Source organism: Microcebus murinus, chromosome 7 (genome assembly GCF_040939455.1).
Source record: "Microcebus murinus isolate Inina chromosome 7, M.murinus_Inina_mat1.0, whole genome shotgun sequence".
NCBI classification, from domain to species: Eukaryota; Metazoa; Chordata; class Mammalia; order Primates; family Cheirogaleidae; genus Microcebus; species Microcebus murinus.
The window spans coordinates 69,151,968-69,171,305 of NC_134110.1; the positions used below are offsets into that span (position 1 = coordinate 69,151,968).

At 35.6% G+C, this 19,338-nt stretch overlaps 1 protein-coding gene across 5 annotated transcripts in view; it reads left to right on the forward strand.

Moving 5' to 3' along the window:
• Window positions 1–19,338, forward strand: part of RUNX1T1 (RUNX1 partner transcriptional co-repressor 1) — a 139,992-nt gene that overhangs the window by 110,250 nt on the left and 10,404 nt on the right. For all 5 annotated transcript variants that reach the window (XM_012749612.3, XM_012749615.3, XM_012749610.3 and 2 more), the window contains 2 exons: window positions 8,295–8,363; window positions 13,267–13,457. In XM_012749612.3, the coding sequence (XP_012605066.1) occupies window positions 8,295–8,363; window positions 13,267–13,457 (260 nt within the window). The remainder of the gene's footprint in view (window positions 1–8,294; window positions 8,364–13,266; window positions 13,458–19,338) is intronic.

The following is a 19,338-nucleotide window of genomic DNA, read 5'->3' on the forward strand; positions in this document are numbered from 1 at the left end:
CATACCTAAGTTATCAGCATACCGAACATGGGCCACTTAGTATATAATCACCTCTACTGTGCACAGATTCTAGTGATGCCAGTGTATTCTTTGTTCTCCAGGAAGACAGGTTCAGTTTCCCTGTTACATAACCAAAAGAATCAACTTGGTTTTTGAAAGCTCCTCCTTAGAACACACAAATTATAGTACTTTTAGTGATGTTCCATGAATTTATATTTTTGGTAAACCTGAAATGTTCCTTTGGCTTTAAGCTTTTGCAGGTTGTATAATATTATTCAAAGGCTACAAATATTTTATTTCTTTCTTTAGATTCTGTTAAAACATTGCATTATTTATAACATAGAGCCCTAGATTGCCTATGAAGAAACTGTCACAACTTTAGAGAGAACCTGTTGAGAGCTCCGCAATACGCCAGTTTTAGCATTGAAAATTCCTTTTCACTGTGCGTTCTTGCTAATTGATTCTCGTAGCCTTTGTGTTCCATTTTCTGGGGCTGAGCTTTGGTTGTAAATGAGAAGACAGGTGGTTTGTAATCATGGACCACAATCCATGAACCACATTAAGTGCTACGTCTCTTTCCAGCTTTGGAGTTGAGTGGATAGATGTGTGTAATGAAAGGATTGAAGGTTATTGGTCGATATATGTATTTTCTGCTCTTGGAAAGTGTTTAATGGAGTGCATGTGTACAGATAAAGCTATGAATATGTTTATATATTTATATACATGTAGATCTCCATATCCTATGGTATACTCTAGGTATTTCTTTCAGCCTAATTCTCTTAATTCTTAAGCTACTGTCTAGTATCAAATGAGACCTTCAGAATATATTATAGAAGATATCTTTGGTTCAAAATATTGCTCTACTTACATTCCTAACTTGGAGACACTGGAAAAATTGAGTCATACACACATTCTTAGCATTTTCAAATTGTACTTGGGGACTACACAGAGGAGACTGTATCTTTCATGACTGATATGTTGTATTTGTTATACTCAATCCCATTCTCACTTTTGGAATATATTCATACTATTAAGTCAGTGTGGGGGATTAGCAAAATAACATGATTAATCTATTACTAATTGAATTTTAGAAGTTTTCCACAGATATTAAGGACTATTTTGAATAGCCTGTGAAACAATTTTAAGCACTGAATATATACTGAAACCATAATGTTATTTCTATTCTTTAAATAAAGTGCAGGTTTATATCTTGGGCTTTTTATAAAATAGATTTTTTCTTGAAATAATAGATACTTATTGTATTTATTATTCTTACTCATTTGCTTTGCATGGAGAATTCTAAATATCCAATTCCTAACAAACTTAGAAAGCTGATTTTTCAACTATTGTCTCTATTTTCAAAGTATGACTTATTTATACATTTTAGGTTTGTTACATTGTATACCTCACCAAAGAGCAAGTTGATGTGATCAGAATTAATAGATTTGGTCACTGAAGTAGAATTACTTTTATACATTTAGATAGGTAGTTGCTCATTAGCATTTTATATGTTCTTTTAAGTGTCTGAGTCTCTGTCATTCTTTTTTCTCTCAGTAAGCTGTTCATATCACTCTCTTGGTTCCTGACATCTTATTTTATTTTTTAACCCATTGCACTCGGATGTCCAGTGTGACTCAACCCGGTTGGCATCGGTAGCAGCTCGTATGTCGAGCCACACTCGACACGGAGTTTCACCGTAGGGAGAAGGAGGTTTTTGTCTATTTTTCCAGTATCTTTTCTTGTTTTCATTAGCATGAAAGGACAAGTAAAATGTAAATGCAGAGATGGTACACTAACTTCCAGGGGCAGATTATTATCCACTAACTTAGAGCAACGTTCAGATGGGAAGCTTCTTATAATCACACCTCACCCTAACAAAAAACACAAAGATTGTGGTGTTTGTTCTAACAGAAAAATCAAAGGAGGAAGAAGAGAGATGATTTATATTTGTGAAATGTGTGAATGTAAACTAGGTCTTCATGTGAGTGAATGTTTCAAAAAATATCACACCATGAAAAATTATAGAGATTAAAATTACTCTTTGAATGTGTCAATAATTTGAAATATAAAAAAGCCAAATAAATAAGTTTGTATGAAAAGAAACTCCGGTTTTTTATTCTACTGCCGTGCTTTGTAAAATCTGGGGTATTTAAAAAATTAAATCCCCAGTAGAATAAAGGAATCGAGAAAAAAGCAAGTGAGTGCAAAGGGTTAAGTTGCTTTCTTTTTATTGGCTTTGACTATTCTAAAATCTTTCTGCAGCTCATCTTGTACTGTATGCCCTCTCTTTGTTTTCAAGGCTCTTCCACATCATTCAAGAGGGTTAAAAAATTAGCTAATGGTGGGTTTAAGGCTAATGTCAGAGACATGAAATTCTGTAATATAAATGCATTTTTCTCTTTGTGTGTGTGTATGTGTGTGTTTTAATGTATGAATCCTGTGTTGGCAGGGTAGTCCATTTAGGAAATACCTTCCATGTATGTTTTGGTAAGGGCATAGCACTTGCGAGAGAGAAATGTCAGAAATTTGTTTGTTTTAAGTGGAATGAAATATCAAACTTCAGGTTCATAGAAGAAAGCTTAGTAATTCAGGAGTTTCTTGAATTAATACCACCTCTTGTTCCAAGTCGACAGGGGGAGGAATTAACATTTAATTTGTTTGTTTATTTATTTAGGTTTGTTTGTTTGTTTGTTTTAAAGATACAGGGTACTTGCTGGTTGCCCAGGCTAGTCTCAAACTCCTGGTCATAAGCGATCCTCTCGCCTCAGCTTCCCAAGTAGCTGGGATTATAGGCATGCGCCATTGTACTCAGCTTGGAATTAGTGTTTTTAAATTCATCTAGCTGGTGAGTTTTATGATTCTCATATGATTAAATTACAGAATTTCTCATTGCTGTCTAACTCCTCAGGAAATCTAGTGTGAAGGCTTAAAGCACAGACTCTGAGAAGATTGTCTGGATTTGAATTACTTATTCTTCCCTGTGCTAGTTTGTGACCTTTAGCAAGTCACAATCTCTTTGTGCCTCACTTTTCTCATCCATAAAATGGGGATGGTAATAATACCATCGGTATTTCTCTGTTGAATGACTTAATAGGTATAAAGCATACAGGATAGTACCTAACACATAATAATAGGTGTGATGTATTAGCTATCTGCAGCCTCAAAAAGAACTTTAAAGAATAGTGGTAAGTGAAATTAGTGGAATTTTTTGCTTGGCATCCAAAATTGTGAAATTATAATGAATTCTACATAATTCTTTTTTCTTTCTTTCTTTTTATTATTATTTTTTAAAGAGATGGGATCTTGCTATGTTGCCCAGGCTGGTCTTGAACTACTGGCCACAGGCGATCCTCCTGTCTCAGCCTTCCAAGTTGCTGGGATTACAGGCATGAGCCACAGAACCTGAATGTAGTAGATTCTTAGGTATTTTTTCATCTAGAAAGTATTTTCAAGCAGTAATCTTTAGGTGTCTATTTAATAGGCAAAGAGATTAATAAATAATTCTGTCTTAAATATAGTAAATCTGCTGTACTTTTGGGATCCCAATTTATAATACAAGATCATAAAAAAATAGTTTTCTCCCTGCCAAAGAAATATTAATCAACTTCTATACTACCAGAGCATGAAAATCGCAAAGAAGATATTCAGTGTATATCTGCATTTAAATGTATGAAGTTTTGTATCCTTTTATTGATTCTTTTACATCACATCATGAAATTCGTGAAATGATGAAATTTACAACCATTCAGCTGACTTCGTAATACAAATGCTTAGTGCACTTAATATTGGGTTAAAAAGGATCTGACTGGTTAAATATGTCTGTCTTTTAAAACCAATATGAGATGGTTACTTTCTGGAGCATTAGACGTGTTTATTGTTGAAGATGGAAATCTGAAAGCAGTTGTTAGCTTTTAGGTTGGATTTGGGCTTCTGAAACCTAGTGTTGAAATTTCTGAATTTATTATCCTTAAAAGTGAAAATAAGTGGCATTTATGAAGATGAAATTATTTAACCCTTCCTTTCTTTTGATGGTTTTTGTAGTAAATATTATTATGATCACAGCCTCATTCTGCCCACTACAGGATGAAGGCCATACCTAGGTGCTGCCAAGCTTTTGAGCATTGCTGTCCTGGGTCATATGAGGTCACATTGGTTCTCCAAAGGCTATCAGCTCATCCCTTCATGTATATTGGTGTCGGCCCTTGCAGTATCTAGTATCCAATGGTCTCCATTCTGTCGTAAGTGTAGTGCATCTTCCATCTCTTTCTTACATCATAGATTGCTCTTTGTGTTCTTCCCATTTCTTATTCTATTTCCTCCCACTCTTACTTGATCTCCTCTCTTCATGGATGTGTATTTTCTTCAGAAGGTTTCCCTCCTCCTGTTCCCCTATCTTCTCCAAGCAATTTGCATCTCAAAGCAATCTAAACTTAAATTAGAAGGACTTTTCTATAATTCTTCATCTTTCAGTAGTTACACATTTTATATATATATATATATGTATGTTTCACATTTTAAACCATCTCCTATAGGCTCTCCTGTCTTTGTTTCTACCACTACATTTTAGCAACTGATTTTTATAACAACTGGTATTTTATAGGTACTTAAAAGTTAATGGTTAAGAATTTGCTTCTTTAGAATCCGAGTCTTAGAATCTTAAGGTGTTTTGCATATGTTTGTCCAGATTAGCCGATCTTCTAAAATAATATAGTCCCCGGAGAGAAATTGTCCCTTGTTCTAATTTTGATCAACTCCAGGATTTTTTATTTTTTAAACTCAGATTTGCCTATATAGATTCTGATATTGCTACTGCATAATCAGAAGAGGAAACATTAAATATGTTAGTCATTTGGTTTCTGTAGCTATTAATATAGTATTCATCAGGGTATCAAATAGATTTCTGAAGAGTACACCTATGACCGATCACTCTGTTCTTTCTGTTGGTAGACCTGATATTTAGCAAGGACACAGTAACTTAGAACTGGAGAGGCTATTGTAAAATATGTATATATAATTATTTAAAAACTTTCAAAAAGTAAGTTAGGATTAGGAAGAATGATTTTGCATGATTGCCTTTAGTATTTCTAATGGGTTTCTAGGTCAGGTGGAGTTTGGGTCTATGGGATATTACAGCGTGTCATTCGGAAATTTAGGGACATGTAGCCAAGGTGAATCATTGCACAGCCTTCTAGTGTGGTATATGTACTCTCACGATACCTACTGTGTAGCACATGAAAGGTGAAAGGTCAATGAGTTCTACATATTAATATTTGGGTGAATTTGGGGGCTATAAATTTTGTTGAGTGAGGTTTAAGTAAAATTTATCAAAGTGTCTTCAAAGAAATTTGAGGACGTTGCTACTAATGACTTAAGCAGTGAATTGTTAATCATAGAAATAATTTCTATTCCCAAGTGACATATACTCTAGGACAGGGATCCTCAAACTTTTAAAACAGGGGGCCAGTTCACTGTCCCTCAGACTGCTGGAGGGCTGGACTGTAGTTTTAAAAAAACTATGAACAAATCCCCATGCATACTGCACATATCTTATTTTGAAGTAAAAAAACAAACGGGGAAAAACACCTGCATGTGGCCAGCGGGCTGTAGTTTGAGGACGCCTGCTCTAGGAGTTAAAAAAAAAATTATTTGGTGTATGTGGCTTAATCCAAACTTCTTCAGTGTTTTTGTTCTCTTTTACAGTTTTATGCTATTTGGATTTTAGTGCTGAGAGGAAAAAGAAACTTTAAAGTGATCTTTTCATCTTAGTTATTTATAAGGAAATAAGTATATGCCCATTCTTACTGGACAACCTAGTAGGTAATAATAGTGATGATATTAATATTGAGGATAATAGCAAGTAAGATCTAATGAGAGTTTAGGATATGCCATGCCAAGCTTGTAATAGGCGGGCACCTCTTTTCAGTCCTCAGAGCAGCACTCTCAAATTTTAGTAAGCTCGTCCTCACTTTATAGATGAAGCAGCTGAGTGGTGGAGAAACTAGCATGCTCGGTGTCTCATGGCTAGTAGTTGGAAAACCTAAGATTCAGCTCTACCGGGCTCTAGAACTAACTTTCTTCTGCCTATACTTCCTAGGGCTGGTAATTAGTATCTTTTAGCCATGAAATTTGGATAACTTAAGATCCACTTTTCCTGTTCTTGATAATAATGATTGGCCATTTATCAAAAAATACTTTTTATAAACTACAGATCTCTTCTTAACCCAATAAAAGAAAAATATTTTTTTTCTTGCTATTTTGGAGAAAGTCAAGTTTTTTCTGTCTTTAGACTTCACAGATCCATTCTTATCTAATAAATTATACTTAAGTCAGTCTTTTCTCCTTAAAAATTGTCTTTAAAAGTCATCATAAATAAATATCTGTGCTTCACTATATCACATGGCTGAATGTGAGCTTGATTGCACTTTCTTTATTTCTTCTGGAAATAGTTATAGTGGAAAGGAAGATAATCTTAACAAATCTAATTAGCTATGTCACATTTCCATTAAGTCGTTTATGCATTAGACAGTTTTATCTAGCTTTCTTTGTTTTGAGAATGAAAGTTGCTTCAGTAAAAACGTTTTGATTTTTGGTATTTGGTTATTTTATAGAAATGAATGTGCACGTGAGAATGCATGTATGTCTCCTGTCTATCCAATAATCATTAGATTATAATGTAAACTTTTGAAAATTTTTTTATTTGGAATAATTTTAGATTAAAAAATCCTTGCAAAGGTAATATAGAGGGTTTCCATACATCCTTCACCAAACTAGTAAATTTTGCTAATTCAGAATAGTCCAGAAAAATCTAGTGTTCTGGCCAACTGATAATCTATGTAATTTATGAGGATTAAAAGCATTCAAATGTATCTAAGGCATACAAACATAATGACATAAAATTAGATAAATTGATCTTGCTTCTCTTTATTTTTGATACTCTGTAGTTCCATAAGATACATGAGACTGGGCTGAATTTCTTTTAACACACTAACGGCCATGAGTTGTATTTAACTCACTCTAGTTTTGACCCTGGGGCCAAGTGAAGCATATATAAAGTCTTATTTGTTGATGTTCTTATTGTTACACTTAATATGACAATTTAATTCTAAAAACATGGATTCAATGAATAGCAGTCAATAAATTTTGTTTTTCTGTTTATGTTTACCTTGAGATTACAGTCGAAGTTTTTATTCTTTTTTCGTAATAAACCACTGTGGCACCAGGAGAAAAATTTCTGATTTTTTTTGTGTGGCCGTCAATGTGTTAATCTTCAGCATACCACCAGATAAAGTATTGTTTAAAAAAATCTAGTCCACAACTTGACATTTCTTGTACATATAGAGAAATTTTAAATTTTAATCAAAATTTATCATAAGTTGAATAATCATTGTATGTTATAAAAGTTAGACTGTTTTTTGCTTCCTAAAAACTTCTGAAAACATAGGCTTTCATTGAAAATTCAATGTGGAAGACATGCGGTGCATATTTTAGCTATGGAAGACTGTACGCACTTTGTTTACTTTCACACATATGTAAAAAATATAAAATACTTCATGCCATTTCCATGAAAACATTATTTTGGAAGTTAGCATTCCTATATCAATGCTAGTATTAGTTGTTTTCACAAACTTTTAAAATTTGACAAACATAATAAGCACAGTATTTAAAGTGGAGCTTCATTTCCTTTTCTGGAAAGCACATACTAGTTCTGTTTGGTAAACTAAAGGTCTGTGAATCCATTCTAATGATTCTTTCTTCCACCCGTGTCAAATCCATGTGATCTAATTTGTGTGAAAAATTTTAATGCTCAGTGAGATTTTTAAGAAGTAATTAAGTGTTGAGAACTGGTTAGCAATAGAGTAAGGCTCACTATTTATTGAAAGGTAGCAGAAATCAGAGCTTTGTGGAAATTACATTACCAAATATTTGATTTTTTTTTTTGACTATGAAATTGACTCTTGAAAGGAAAACTACCAAATACAGTTTATTTTCTTTAACAAAATAAAATATACCTGTAGAAATCCTCGTAGTGAGAGAATGCTGAGAACAGTATTCCCAAACATCATCTTGTATAATGAAATAAAGCTGCTTTGCCTTTGAGCATACAAGACATTTAGACCAATAACCTTTTGTTTTCCTTGGGCTCTCATATCTGGCCGTGCTCTTTTTGTGTATTTTCTGGAATTGTGTTTTTGTAGAGAAGCCAGGAGGGTGGGCATTGCTTACTTCCAGTGTGTGATGACACAACTGTGCTTACGATGTTCTTCTCTCTCCAACCCCTTCTCATCTTTTCCTAGATGCGCATCGGGAATTCCTTCACAGGCCTGCATCTGGATACGTGCCAGAGGAGATCTGGAAGAAAGCTGGTAAGAATTGTTTAAAAACATGAGTTTCGTGTTCTGGCAGCTGTGTGCAGTTGTTAATGCAGTGATGTGAAGAATGACAAGAAAGGACTTTACTGCTAACAACAACAACGGCAAAAACAAAACAAAACAAGACAAAAAAAAAAAAACCACAAAACAAAACAAAAAACCTGATTAATATTCTCAAACCAAGCCTGATTAGAGCATGAAATGGTTTTTATTTTAGTAGCATCTGCTAGTGCCATTATAATTGAGAGGCTGGCAATATTTCCATTATATAAACCCAATTTTTTTTCAGGGGCTATAATGGTTTCAGTCTGAAACTGGTATAGGAGGTCTTAGCTTGCATGTTTTTTTTTTTTTTCTTTGATGGAGAACAAAAATTCACTGTTTTAGAAATTAAATTGTGTACATCAGCTTTTTCTTTTGCATTCTTAAAAAAAATCAAATCTAGTTGACTATTTAAGGTACTCAAGTTATTTTTTGGTTACAATCAACTTTTAAAGTTATTCTTTGCTAATTAATATTCACTGATTATTTTTTTAAGTTAAATGACACAGTTGTTAAACATCTACTTTTACTTTCCATATACACCTCTGCTTTCCATTATGAGATATTGCTTTATATTTTATAGTAGGCTTAAGGCTCCCGATGACCCACTGACTTGTTATTGGGTTTAAAGAAGTTCAGATCTGGCAGAATCTTGGTGGAATACCAGCTGAGCAAAAACCTTTATGAAAACCAACTCAGCAGATAAAGCATAAATCTGTTTTAAGAGTTAAAGATGACATTAAAAACATACTGTGGCTTTGAGCTGCTGTAACCGCAACTGTTAAAATAGTTTGAGTTGGGAAGCTGGGAAATGCTACTTCTGCAAAGAGTCAAATGGGTGTAGGGCTGGCAACACTCACCAAACAGCCAAGAGAAAGGGTATTTGTTGTTGTTTTTCTACAAAAGATTGTTCTTTGGGTTTTGATTTGATTCAGCTGTGTTTGTAGTTCTGTGCAACTTGCTGACTCTCTGGTCAACTTGTATCTTATCCACATAGTTTTATAGATTTTCTAAGAAATAACCTGCTTTTGTAAGAATGAGTTTTAAAATCTGATGGTATTCCAGGCTTTGTACTTAAAGAACCAGAAAGCTCTCTTGGAGGTCTGATATGCAAATTAATAGATCCATTCTGCCTAAAGGTTAGACTATATATATTGCTCACCTACATAGTTTTTATCAGATTTATGGTAATAGCATGTGATACTCTCAGGCTGCTAAAAATATGTGGGGTGTTCACCTACCTGAAAAAGAGTTGCCACATCTTTCTTCTGATCACTTTTCTCCTCCATTTTTGAGCTGTCAGTTCAGCTTATTCCAGTAAGAACTATAAAGAATTGTCATTTTGGACAGCAGAGGGTGTCTTTTTATGATGAAGGGACAGTCTTTTCTCTGCATTTCCCTTATTACATGTATTTAGGTTAAATTTTTGATAGTTCCTAAAGAAAAGCTGCCGGTAAGGTCTTGTGTAATCCAAATTCCTTCTGTGCTATTGTCTGCTCAATTCTTTGACTGCTGTTACGTGAGAACAGATTTTTTTCTGAATATTCCACCTTTGTGGGAAAGTCAACTTGAATAGCTGTGCACAAAGGAAGTCTTACCATAAGTGGTAAGCAATTGGAAGCAGATTCAAAACTACTATGTATATTCTACTTAATTAGGATTTTTTTTTCCTACTTGACATGTTGTAATCTATTGAATCTACCATTATTTTTCTTCACTTGTCTATTTTGGGGGTTTCCAAACCTAATTCTGGATATACTTTAGGTTCTGGGGACTTAGTAGAGAAAGAGCAATCCTTGTTTTGTTGGGTCCATGTACTCTCTAAGAAGGGTTAAACCTTATCAAAGAAATGTTTGGATTATTTTTTGGTATGTCTGTCAACTATTTTAGGTCTTCAGTCTAAACTATGACTTGGTATGGAGCAGATTAACTTTGTATTCTTCTCACAGAGGTATCCCTAATCTGCTGCAAACCAACAGTTTGGGAATAGTTTTCTATGGATGGATGCTAACCTTGAAGGAGTATATTAAATCCCTAAAGTACGGATGGCAGTTTCATCTGGAAAACTCCAATAACTGTTTATAATGTTTATCATGATAGGCTTCTTAAAAGGCATCTCTAGTGTTTGCAATGTCAAGGCATCTGACATGATGAAAATACCAAGGCACAATGTGATATATGCACTCAGCTTGTTATCATTTGAAGGCTTTTTCTCTAGGATTCTAAATTTTGCTATGGGCTGTTTCTTTCTTTCTTTCTTTTAAACCTATAAAGTGTGCCTTTGCTATATATTATATGTTTGTGGCAAAAGATAAGTAAATGAAGTTTAAAGGGCAGAACTCTCAAAATTTGATGTAGTATAACCAGTGGGTCCTTTTTCACAGAATATTATAATTGGGAAAAGTATATCTTGTGCTTGAAAATACGTCATACAGCTTTTTGCACTATTTTATTTCGAGGTGATTTCAAATGTGCAGAAAGTCACAAAAAATTACCTATACCTTTCACCCAAATTCTCCTATTTTATCATACTTGCTTTAGTTTCTTCTCTCTTCTTACCTCATTTTCTTTCTCTGATAAATGTGTGTGTGTTTTCTAATATTTGAGAGTATTTACAGATGTGATGTCTCTTTACCCTAATTATTTTAGTGTATATTTTTAAAGAAGGATATTTTCTTACACAACCACAGTACAGTTACTAAAATCAAGACATTGACATTGATACAACACTGTTATTTCATCTGTAGACCCTAAGCAAATTTTGTACTTTGCCCCAATAATACAATAACATAACAATACAATTTTTTAAAGATTAGAAATCCTACCAAATGTTCAAGGCCCATCAGTTTCCCCCTGGAAGTAGTATTTTTAAAAGCATAAGTAAGAAACTGAAAAGTTACAAAGGGTCCTTATAAAACTGGAAAAAAAAATATAAAGATGCTCTTAAAATTGCAACTCAATGTTTTCTTCAGTATATTTCTTTTCACATGATCAGAGAATGTTTGCAGTTGGTAATAAATATTCAAGCACCTTGCAAATGTCCTACCAATTCTCTTTGCTGATCTGTATATGCCTGTGGGATTAGAATAGGAATGCATAATTTAAATATAAATTGCCTGATTTGCATATACAATTAGTCAAGCTACAGCTTTGATCATAAGCAAAAATTATTGTCCTGTATTACCACTTAGATAGAATTTTAATTCACCTTGAATATTCAAACTAAATTAGACCCTGGCTGGATAGTTAGAAGGGCAGTACTTCCCTGGTGCCCCAAGTCATTTATGATAGGGTAATAAAGGCATCTTTTCACCTCCTGGTGAAGAAGGTTCTGTAAGCTCTGTCTGCAATACTCTGATTCTATCCAGATTTTAAATGCACATCTTAAAACAGCTAACAAAGGCTTAACATATTTTTGTTAATATTTCCAGTCTGGATCTTTTCCTTATATTGTGGTTTATAAAGCCCAGCAGACAGTAATTGCAAACAAATGTACTTCAGAAATAATGCCACTAAAATGATGGGAGCTACAAAAGTCATGACAGTTAATTACTACTGGAGATCTTCTGACTTTCCTCAAGCCATGGACTATAGAAGTGTGAAATAAACCATAGAAATTTAGGAAACCATAGGAGTACTTACATCTCTTACATTTTTAATCTACAGTAAAGCATTTTTATTAGGAATCTATGTTTTTAATTAAACAGAACATTTAATTAAGGTGCTTTTTAAGTGGGTGAAACAATTAGTACAAACACTTGAATGAAACATGTCATAATTAGTTTTAATAGAGTGTTAATTGGTACTAGGTTTGCCAAGTTAATAATTACTGCTTATTAAATTTTCAATTAATCATTGTCATTTTGCTTTGAATAAAGATGAAAATTAGATAAACTAATTCAGAGGGAGGATATTTTCCCTTGTTAATTAGAACAGTTAATTTTTTAAAATGGAAATTATTTGTTTTAGTTGTCAGTCTTCTGTTATACATCAGTTGAATCTTTGCACCCTTTCCCCAGCCAAAAATGAAGAGCTAATTTGATACCTTGCAGATTTATAGTCAGACCTGACTGTTTTGGTGTGCGGTATGATTCAGTTATATTTGTCTAGTGCAACAGTTGGTTATGCAAAATCATTATATATATTTGATGAAGTAGATAGACAATAGCTTGAAATTTAGAAATGAGAAGATTTTTAAAAGTCTCTACAGATATTTAGTCCATAAAGGCACATATCCATATAACTCAGCAAATGACTTAAGAAAAAGTAAAACTGGATCATCTGTTACATCATTTTTTAAAAAAAGGTCTATATTAACCTCATTGTTATCTGAGTTACCTTTTCACTATTGGGTTGTATTTTTTACCAGCAAAACAATTGTTTGCACTTACATATGTGTACATGTAAAATCCATTCTCTTCTTTTGTTTTTTTTTTTTCTTTCTGAATGCTTTACATGTGGACTTCCTATATTCATGTTAACCTACAATGTCATGAAAACTAACTTCTGTATGTGTCTGAGTTATTCAGGCAGGTTTCTTGGGAGTGTTTTAACATCTTAATCTGATCTCAGAATCATTTCTGGGGGTGCTAGTCTGGTAAAAAACGTTGTAGTGAAGACCTAGGAATTCCAAAAAATAATCCCAGAAGTGCAAGCTACAGAAAAATTCTCACCCTTTGTATTCCTAAGTGAATTTCACCTATCTGCTAGTGTTTTAGACTGCCAGAACCGCCCACCAATGTGGATGAGAGTAATGCCTGTTTCCGTATAGTTCTGTTAAAAAGTAATCAGCATGCGGGGCCCTGAGCTAACCGAGAGGTGTTGTCTTGTCTGGTTTGGCCTGACCGGCACGCAGAGGAGGCCGTCAACGAGGTGAAGCGCCAGGCGATGACCGAGCTGCAGAAGGCCGTGTCCGAGGCGGAGCGGAAAGCCCACGACATGATCACCACGGAGCGCGCCAAGATGGAGCGCACGGTGGCCGAGGCCAAGCGGCAGGCTGCGGAGGACGCGCTCGCGGTGATCAATCAGCAGGAGGATTCCAGCGAGGTGAGCTTCCCGACGAAAACGAGCGTTTTCGTTAAATGGACTGCTCATTTTCTATTCCAGGAGGTCACAGTGAAAGTGGATGTTGAACTTTAGACAAAGGTCTGGAAAAAAAAAAACAAAAAAACAACTTTAAAACAATTTGGAGGCCGGGTGCGGTGGCTCACACCTGTAATCCTAACACTCTGGGAGGCTGAGCGAGGCAGGAGGATTGCTCGAGGTCAGGAGTTCGAGACCAGCCCGAACAAGAGTAAGACACTGTCTCTACTAAAAAAAAAAAGAAAAAAGAAAAAAATAGAAATTTGGCCAACTGAAAATATATAGAAAAAATTAACCAGGCATGGTGGCACATGCCTGTGCTTCCAGCTACTCGGGAGGCTGAGGCAAGAGGATCCCTTGACCCCAGGAGTTTGAGGTTGCTGTGAGCTAGGCTGATGCCACGGCACTCTAGCCTGGGGAACAGAGTGAGACTCTGCCTCAAAAGTAAGTAAATAAATAAATAAATAAAAAATAAATAATAAATAAATAAATAAATAAATAAATAAATAAATAAAAATAAAACAATTTGGAAGTTGAAGTACTTGTGGCATTGACCAAGAGCTGATCAAATTTTATTTCCTCTTTTTATTGTTTAATTTTTTTTATTTGTATATATTGATGGGGTACAAGTGTAATTTTGTTACATGTGTAGATTGCATGGTGGTCAAGTCAGGGCTTTTAGGGTATCCATCACCCCAATAATGTACATTGTACCCATTGAGGAATTTCTCATCATCCCATCATCCACCCCCCTTCTCCCTGCCCACCCTTCTGAGTCTCTATTGTCTGTCATTCTGCTCACCACATCAATATATGCGTTTCTTTTTGCTCCTATTTATGAGTGAGAACACGCGGTATTTGTTTTTCTATTTCTGGCATGTTGCACTTGAGAAAAAGACCTCCGGTTCCATCCATATTGCTGCAAAAGGCATGATTTCATTCTTTTTAATGGCTGAATAATATTCCATTGTGTTCATTTATTCATTAAAGACCTAAAAGAAAACTCTTTGCCCAAAAAAAAAAAGTTTTTAATATTTTTGATGGGTTACAGGTTACAGTGAAATTCTTATAACTTCCTAGCATTATTTAGAAACTCAAAAGTTTCCCGTGTGTGAGAGAGAACATATATATATGCCTTCTTTCTGATAGAAGGGATTTAATAGATACACTGCGTAAACTATGGTCTCCAAAGACATACTGCATGCTTGGGATTGAAATCCCTTTCTTAGTTATTGGTCCTAAAGTCCAATGCCAAAACAATGTATTTAGCAACTAAATATTTCCAAGAGATCTTGTATATAGTCTATAGTTCCATATTAGTTATGATAATCAGTATTATGGCCATTTCCTAGCATAATATTACTGCCAGAAGTAATATTATTTAGTATTATTCTGGTATAATAATTCCTACACACATACACGCGTACACACTCACGGATAAACTAAATGTCTCAAAGATCTTAGAAGTAACTAAAATACAATATCTAAGGGAATGATTTTTAAAATATAGCCTATAAAATCAGAGCAACATAGTAATACTTCATGCTAATGAATATAGCATCACAATCCTAAACCCCCAAGTAACTTCAGATAAAGAATTACCATTGGAAAAAAAAAAAAAAAAAAAAAAAGAATGAAAATGACTTAGTTATGAAAAAAAAAAAAAAAAAAAAAAAGAATTACCATTGGTTAGTCTCACCCAGCTGAACTTGCAGAGACATGAACTGATAAATCAATGGTCTACCACAATACATATCTATAATTTGTGGGGGAGAGTAAGTATTTAATTTGTACCAGGCTTTTCTGTAGATGAAAGGCCCTGCGGGAATCACCCGATGCCTAGAGTTTCTATTTAATGTGTAGCAGATGAATAACAAGGGCACAAAAGGAATTGATTTTCAACATTTGAAAGTTTCTCAGGAAAAGAGGGACAAAGGGAAGTTTATCTACCCTTTAGCTGCTGACTTTTCCATTGTTGAATTAAACTAGACATAAATTCCAGTTTTATTGGCATTTGTGGCTTAGATATATAAGGACTTTGTATTTTTTAATGTTTAATTTTTTTATGAGCATCTTTTGAAAAGAATTTGTCCTGCTCTATTCAAGTTAGTAATATTGTGAGGCACACTTGTTATCATTAAAACATTATCACTAGCACATGAACATTTTAGGTCTGTTGGGTATGTTAAGAATATTTTGTAGTTCACTGAGTTCTAAAGACAAATGTCTAGGAAGAAATTGTCAATTAAGTCTTTGTATTGGGGTGATAACAGTATCTGTATCTAAAAGCTTTGTGTCTATTCCTAAAACCTATCCAGAAAATATATATGATCTTGACACTAGTATTTAGCATTATAAATTATGGTATATCACACAGTAGCTGTGGTAAGTAGTAGATATGATTGGAAAACCTATGTAAGAATGATCATCTGTAATAATTTTTCTTTCTTTCTTTCTTGGTCTCTGCAAAGGTGGAGCAGGGAGGACTGATCTTTAATATAGCATTCCTTTGTTTTCAGTGACACTTTCCCAAGAATTTTAAGACTATGACAGGGGAAACAGTTTGGAATTCAGAGGGACAAATTTAATTCCTGGCTCCAGCTCTTGCAGTTCTTTGATTTGTGAGAAAGCCACTGAACCTTAAAAGAAGGGTCTTCAGACTTTTTAAACAGGGGGCCAGTTCGCTGTCCCTCAGACCGTTGGAGGGCCATTGGAGGGCCGTTGGAGAGTGCAGCGGACATTCCACACATGCGCACAGTGGGCCCGGGATGAGTGGGCTGCTGAGCAGGACAGGCAGCGGTGGCAAAAACACCTGGCGGGCTGGATAAATGTCCTTGGCGGGGCTGCATGTGGTCTGCGGGCCGTAGTTTGAGGATGCCTGCTCTAAAAGCTTTGGTCTTACCATGAATCGAAGATGAGTGGAAGTATCTTGTGTAGTGGCTAGAAACTTGAGATGTGATCATTTGATCATGTTGTAGGTAAGGAAACTCACCTGGCTGAAGTTACAAAGCTAGAAAATGATAGAGTCTAAACTAGAACTTGCAACATGCTGTCTGTCCTTACATTGTTTCATAACAATGAAATGAAGATCTTTTCATGAGGATCTTTTCATAAGGATCTTTAAGGTAATTTTTGGATGCAGATAAAGATGACTTTGGTCTGGTTTCTTCACTTTAAACTGCAAGACCACTTTTAAAACTTTTAAGATGGAGGAGTCATCCCTTTTCTCCATAGTAATGTAGACTGTTTCCTGAGAGTAGAAGAGAGAAAGATGGAAGAGGATTTCATTTAAATAAACCTGAGGCTTCTCTGGACTTGTGCATAAGTCTGCACGCATATACTAGAAAAGTGGTTTAACTAAGGACTTGACAAAGAAGTAAAAGGTTTAATCCATTAACCAACCCAAAGTTAATGTCATTCATTCCCAAGCAGCGACAATGTCCAAGAACAATCCAAGTGCCTGGTGGTGGGTTCAGTTCAGCCATACCTTTCTTCCAGTTATTGGATTGAATTTGTAGGTAAATGCTTTTTTTCTCCCTCAAAGTGAGGACAAAACTTTGAAGCCAGTGTATTACTTTTCTGCACTCTGCTCTTTTGTCACGCTCAGGAATGTATATCCTTTAATAGAAACACCCTGACAAAAGCTACCTCAGCAGTGATGCTTGCACGTCACCTGAGGTCTACAGAGCTCCCTGAGCCCCTCCTGGACAGAGCCGGGACAGGTCTGGCTTCCCTGGGCTAGGATAGAGCTTCCTATACCAGGCAGCACCATTATTGGCAACCAGGGTAGGGAATCTGTTGTGTGCTGAGAAGACACTCCATTACTTCTCAGAATTTTCATCTATGTTTTTATATTCAGGGGTTTTCTTGAATATCAATAATTTGACTCCAAATAAGGCCCATGTAGCGTTGTGCTTTAGACATTTTATAAATTATTCCTTTTCTTAGAAAAAAGAAAGGTCTTAATTCTTAGAAATGAAAGATCTGGCCATGATAGTAAAAGTATACAATCTCCTTACATGTAAGAGCTACTGATTTTAAAACTGTATTTAGAAATTAATGGGCATTCTTTAAAAATACTGTGTTTGTGACCTGCCCAAACTAGTTTATTATTTGTTTCATGTAACTAAATTACTCACATCCATTCATGCATTTATTCTTTCAACAACAAATCATTGCGCTCCTATTCTGTATCAGGGACAGTGCTGGCATTGAGGGTACAGCAGTCCCTGCTTCATGTGGATTGCAATTTACTGGAGGCGTCAAGTAACTGCACTGTAAGAGTCATCATAAAGGGTGATGTGAAGGTTTCTGGGGAAAAGTTTTCATCTGGTTCTTAAAGATGACCAGAAACTGGTCAGCAGCTGCCCACCACCCTTTCCCTCCATGACCTTTTATCACTGCTTTTGCAGGGAAGATGAGGAGGGGAGCTTTGCCAGGTTGGAAAGCAGGGCAGTTCTGTGGCTGATGAGTCTTTTGGAAGGGTCACTCACACTGCAGTGTGCAGAGAGATTAAAAGAAGCAAAGAGGAGGGGGCCGACCTGTGTCAGGAGCAAGATGGATAGAAAATGGTTGGATGAGGATGGTTGGTAGTGGGGCTGGGTGCAGGAAATCGGATGTATTGGCTGCACACCCAGCGAGATAGAATGGGCAAGACATGGTGATTGATTCTCTGTCAGGAAGGAAGAGGGAGTCGTGGTTTTCAGTGGGCATACAGGGTTTGGGACATGCACATCAGGTGATCTTACTTGAACCACTTTCAAAATTTTTCTGCCTTTGATCTGCCCACGGGATGTGTAGGGGTGGTGGAGAAGGTAACTTTTGCTCATTTCTTGTGCATAAACAACACAAGTGAAAAACATTTAGAAGCTCGAATCAATTATTTACTCCAATGAGAGTGATAGATCTTCTCTGCAGACTGGAAAGATTAAATAGAGCACATAGGCTTAAGTTCATCCTGTGTAATGTGAAAACCAGGAGAGTACTCTGAAGGTAGGGTGTAGGATGGTGTTTACACCTGTTGGCCCCTTATAATTATTAAGAGAGTCTCCCTCTACTCTCAAGTGTCCTGATTTAGGTCAGTTTTATGGTCCCCCCCACGCAAAGGCCATGTTCACAGCTGATTAGCTAATCATCTTGCTAGCACAGCTCAGAGGCAGATGGGTGTGACAGAATATGAGAGGAGGACCCAGAAGACTTGAATTCTGTCCCCATCTCAGGGGTCATTGGTGATTCATTTTATTCCTGTCAGCCTCCATCTCTCCCTAAAGAATGAGATGTTATTCATTTACAGGGTTATTGAGAAGATTTTTTGTTTTTACATAAACAACTTATAGTGTTTTGAGAGCTATAAAACAAGGTGTTATCATCTGCTAACATTCCCCACAGGTTTTGATCATGATGTGTGCTAAACTGTGCTGACTGAAACAATATTTTTCCCCCTTTCCTCTATTTTAAGCCAGCAACCATGTAGGCATCTACCCATCTCTTATCTAGATCATGTGTAATCTATATAATCCAAATCTATAACAATATATATGTGGATAGATTCACAAATTATTTCTCTCTCTCCCCCCTATTCATAGGGATTCTTTTTTTTTTTTTTTTTTTTTTTTTTTTTTTTTTTTTTTTTTTTTTTTTTTTGAGACAGAGTCTCGCTTTGTTGCCCAGGCTAGAGTGAGTGCCGTGGCGTCAGCCTAGCTCACAGCAACCTCAACCTCCTGGCTCAAGCAATCCTCCTGCCTCAGCCTCCCAAGTAGCTGGGACTACAGGCATGCGCCACCATGCCCGGCTAATTTTTTGTATATATTAGTTGGCCAATTAATTTCTTTCTATTTATAGTAGA